Genomic DNA, 4061 nt, shown 5'->3' with positions numbered 1-4061 from the left:
TTAAAATACCATGGCTTGTGTTAGGTACACCTTAGTCTTCAAAGTGACATCTTTGCTCCTTAACACTTTAAAGGGTCTTTTGCAGCAGATTTGCCCAGTACAATACAATGTCTAATTTCTTGACTGCTACTTCAATGGATGTTGATTGGGGGCCTAAGTTAAATGCAATGCCTGACACCTTTTCTCCATTTATCATGATGCTGCTTATTGGTCCACTTGTGTGGAATTTTATTTTCTTTCTGCTGAGGTAAAATCCATATTGAACACTGTAGTCTTTGACCTTCATCAGTAAGTGCTTCAAGTTTTCTTCACGTTCAGCAAGCAAGGTTGTGTCATCTGCATATCACAGATTGTTAATGTTTCTTCTTCCGATCTTGATGCCATGTTCTTCTTCATAAAGTCCAGCTTCCCAGATTATTTGCTCAGCATACAGATTGAATAAATATTGTGAAAGGATACAACCCTGATACACACCTTTCTTGATTTTAAACCACGTAGTATCCCCCTGTTCTGTTTGAATGGTAGCCTCTTGGTTTATGTACAGGTTCCTCATGAGTACAATTAAATGTTCAGGAATCTCATTCTTCTCAATGTTATCCATAATTTGTTATGATCCACATAGTCAAATGCCTTTGCATAGTCAATAAAACACAAGTAAACGTCTTTCTAGTATTCTTTGCTTTCAGCCAAGATCCATCTGACATCAGCAATGATATCCCTCATTCCACATCCTCTTCTGAATCTAGCTTGAATTTGTGGAAGTTCCCTGTCAATATACTGCTGCAACCACTTTTAAATTATTTTCAGCAAAATTTTACTTGGATTATTTGCTCAGCATACAGATTGTATGTTGAAAGGATACAACCCTAACACACACTCTTCTTGATTTTAAACTGTGCAGTGTCTCCTTGTTCTGTGCAAATGATAGGCTGTTGGTGTGTGTACAAGTTCCTCTGCTAGTGGGTCTAAAACCTATTTGCCATTTCTAAGTATTAATGAGAGAAAATCATATTTCAAAACCACCATCAACAACTGTAATGTGGTTTCTGCTGGCGAGAGTCACAGGTACTGCTCATGCACTGGAGTCTGAGACTTACATTCATGCTTGAAGAAAATGCCATGTACCAATTGAAGGCTCATGCCAATAGAAGGGTAATTTTTCCTGTCCGTCCAGCCCACTTTCCAACTCTAGGGGAAGAATCCTTGAGCTGAGCTGAGACAAAAAAAAACAGCTCACTGTTGTGGAGTCAGATCTAACTCATAGCAACCCCTCCTTGGGTTTCTGAGGCAGTATCACTATGGAAGTGATCTTCCTTCCAAGGAGTGGCCAGTGGATTTGAACCACCAGCCTTTGGTTAGCAGTCAAATGCCTTAGGCAGAAGGGCATTGGTAATCCAAGCTGAGATGGTTGTGGCCACAAGAGGGAGAAGAGGGCACAAGGAGAAAAAGAAGGGAAAGAGTTAATAGATGGTTCGGAGGTCAAGTTAATGGTGGTGCCAGGATATAAAGTATGGAGGAATTGGGTGAGGTGCTCGAGTTTCTCCCAGGATTCTTGTTTGGGGGATGGTAGGTAGTGATGCCATCTGCAAAGAAGGGGCTGGCCATTGGGCCTCTGGTTCCTGCTAATGCCTCCCTGCATATCTTTCAGGTCAATGAAATCTATCACGATGAGTCTTTGGGAGCCCACATCAATGTTGTCCTTGTGCGGATCATCCTGTTGAGCCACAGTAAGGTGAGTAAGCACATTCCAGATGTGCTATTGTCCTGCCAACCCACCATGGAGTGAGGTTTTCAAGTAAAGTATGGCCCTCCTTGTAAAGTGTTTATATTTACCAAAACCACTCTGTCTCTTCCCCACCCTGCTGCCTTGTGGCTCCTATGACACTTGTGAGTCACATTTTATATCCTTGCTTCATTTCACCCTCACCCTTCACTTCCTCTCCTGCCTGAGAGTCTTAAATCCACACTGTCCTCCTCTCTTGTCACAAAGCTTCAGCACCAATTGAGCCCTCTGGGCCTTCTAACCTCCTCTTCCTGTCAAATTGGGAATTATCTTTCCTAGTAGTGAGCAGTGGGTCTCTGAAGCAGGGATAGATAGCCATCCAAGGACAATGACCTGGGATAGAAAGATAATGGACTAATGGAATGTTGTGTCTTGCTGGAGGGAATGCAAAATGGTACAGCTGCTATGGAAAACAGTGTGGGTGTTCCTCAAAAAGTTAAACATAGAATTACTGTAACATTCAGCAAGTCCACTCCTAAGTACATACCCAAAAGAACTCAAAGCAGGGACTCAAACAGATACTTATACACCAGTGTTTATTTCAGCATTATTTACAAAAGTCAAAAAGTGGAAAAAATCCAAGTGCCTATCAACAGATTAATGAATAAACAAAATATAGTGTATACATATGATATATGCATTACTCAGCCATAAAGAGAAATGAAGTTCTGAAACATGCTAGGATATGGATGAACCTTGGAAACATGATGCTGAGTGAAATAAGTCAGACACAAAAGAACAACTATTGTAAGATCCCTTTATGTGAAATATCTAAAATAGGGATAGGTGTGTGGGGGAGGAAATGGGACGTTATTAGGTAATTGACTCTGAGTTTCTGTTTAGGGTGATGAAGAACATTTGGAAATGGATAGTGGTGATTGTTGCACAATATAGTAATTAACATCATTGAAATGTACACTTAAAAATGGTTAAAATGGCAAAGACAGCTGGCTCCTTTCTCGTCACCTCTCTGCACCTCATCCCATTATCCTTCCTTAAAAAATTTTTATTATATATATGTATATATGTATAATATGTATATATTTTATAATAATTTTTTTTTAAGAAGGATAATGGGATGAGGTGCAGAGAGAGGTGATGAGAGAGCAGAGAGCTGCCTGCATGTGCTGAACAGGCACCCGAGTGGGAAGTCCCTTGTAGGTATTGACTCATTTAATCTCCAGAACAAATGGTCCCTATTTAACAGATAAGAACACTGAGGCTTTAAGTGACTTAGGGCATGCTGAAGGGAGCCAGCCAGTGTTGTTTAGCTTCTCTAGAGTTGGGCTTCTCGATAGCCTAATTCTTGAATCCATGGTCTAACTACACTCAAGTGCATTAAAAAATCAAGTCCTAATAAGCACTTCAGGCGTGATAATTATGGAAGGGGTTAAACTTCACTACTAAGAGACAAAGAATCTCAATCTTGAAATATTAAAATCAAACTATACGCAACTTATAAGAAACACAATGGAAAAACGACAAGGAAGCACTCGTGTGCAGAACAAATTCTAGGAATTAAGTTAGAATTAGAGCCCACTCTCCTGACACATGTAAAGCATATCACTCTTTTTGACTAAAGATAGCCACGGTCAGGATATCAGTTAATGGACTTTGTGCACTCCAAGTAGAACATAAGATGTATAAAAGAGAGCCATTAGAACAAAAGGGAAATTGGTAAAAACATAACTGTGGGAGTCTTTAATACCTTTTTCAAGGCTTTTAACAGATTAAATTTTAAAAGGCATGAAGTTTTGAATAATATGTTGTTGTTAGTTTGGAGTTGCCATTGAGTTGATTGTGACTCATGGTGACCCCTTGTGTACAGAGTAAAACTGCTCCATAGGATATTCTTGGGAGCTCTGGTGGCATAGCAGATGGCCAGGCCTATCTTTCCAGGCAAGGAGATCTGATGGCTCAGTGGTAAATTGCTTGGCTGCTAGCCAAAAAGTTGGAGGTTCGAACCCATCAGCTGCTCTGTGGGAGAAAAATGTGTTGGTCTGCTTCTGTAAAGATTTACAGGCTTGGAAACTCTTTGGGCACAGTTCTACTTTGTCCTGTAGGGTTGCTATGAGTCAGAATCAACTCAACAGAAGTAGGTTTGTTTTTTTTCTTTTTTCATTTTGTTTTCAATCTTTCAAGGTGCCACTGGGTATGTTCGAACTGCCGACCTTTCAGCTGGTATTTATGTGCTTAATTGTTTGCACCACTCAGGGGTCCATTTAGGTACTATTGTTGTTGTTGTTGTTATGTGCCATCAAGTCAGACCCGACTCATA

At 40.3% G+C, this 4061-nt stretch overlaps 1 protein-coding gene across 1 annotated transcript in view; it reads left to right on the top strand.

Moving 5' to 3' along the window:
* ADAMTS2 (ADAM metallopeptidase with thrombospondin type 1 motif 2) overlaps window positions 1–4061 on the top strand; it is a 374801-nt gene that overhangs the window by 248906 nt on the left and 121834 nt on the right. Inside the window, exon 5 of the mRNA XM_007953408.1 lies at window positions 1649–1732. Within this exon, the coding sequence (XP_007951599.1) occupies window positions 1649–1732 (84 nt within the window). The remainder of the gene's footprint in view (window positions 1–1648; window positions 1733–4061) is intronic.

Source organism: Orycteropus afer, unplaced genomic scaffold (genome assembly GCF_000298275.1).
Source record: "Orycteropus afer afer isolate SDZICR_OR568_19922 unplaced genomic scaffold, OryAfe1.0 scaffold00393, whole genome shotgun sequence".
Lineage (NCBI taxonomy): Eukaryota > Metazoa > Chordata > Mammalia > Tubulidentata > Orycteropodidae > Orycteropus > Orycteropus afer.
The sequence above is the reverse complement of the archived record's forward strand: the minus strand, read 5'-3'. Positions and strand labels throughout refer to the sequence as shown.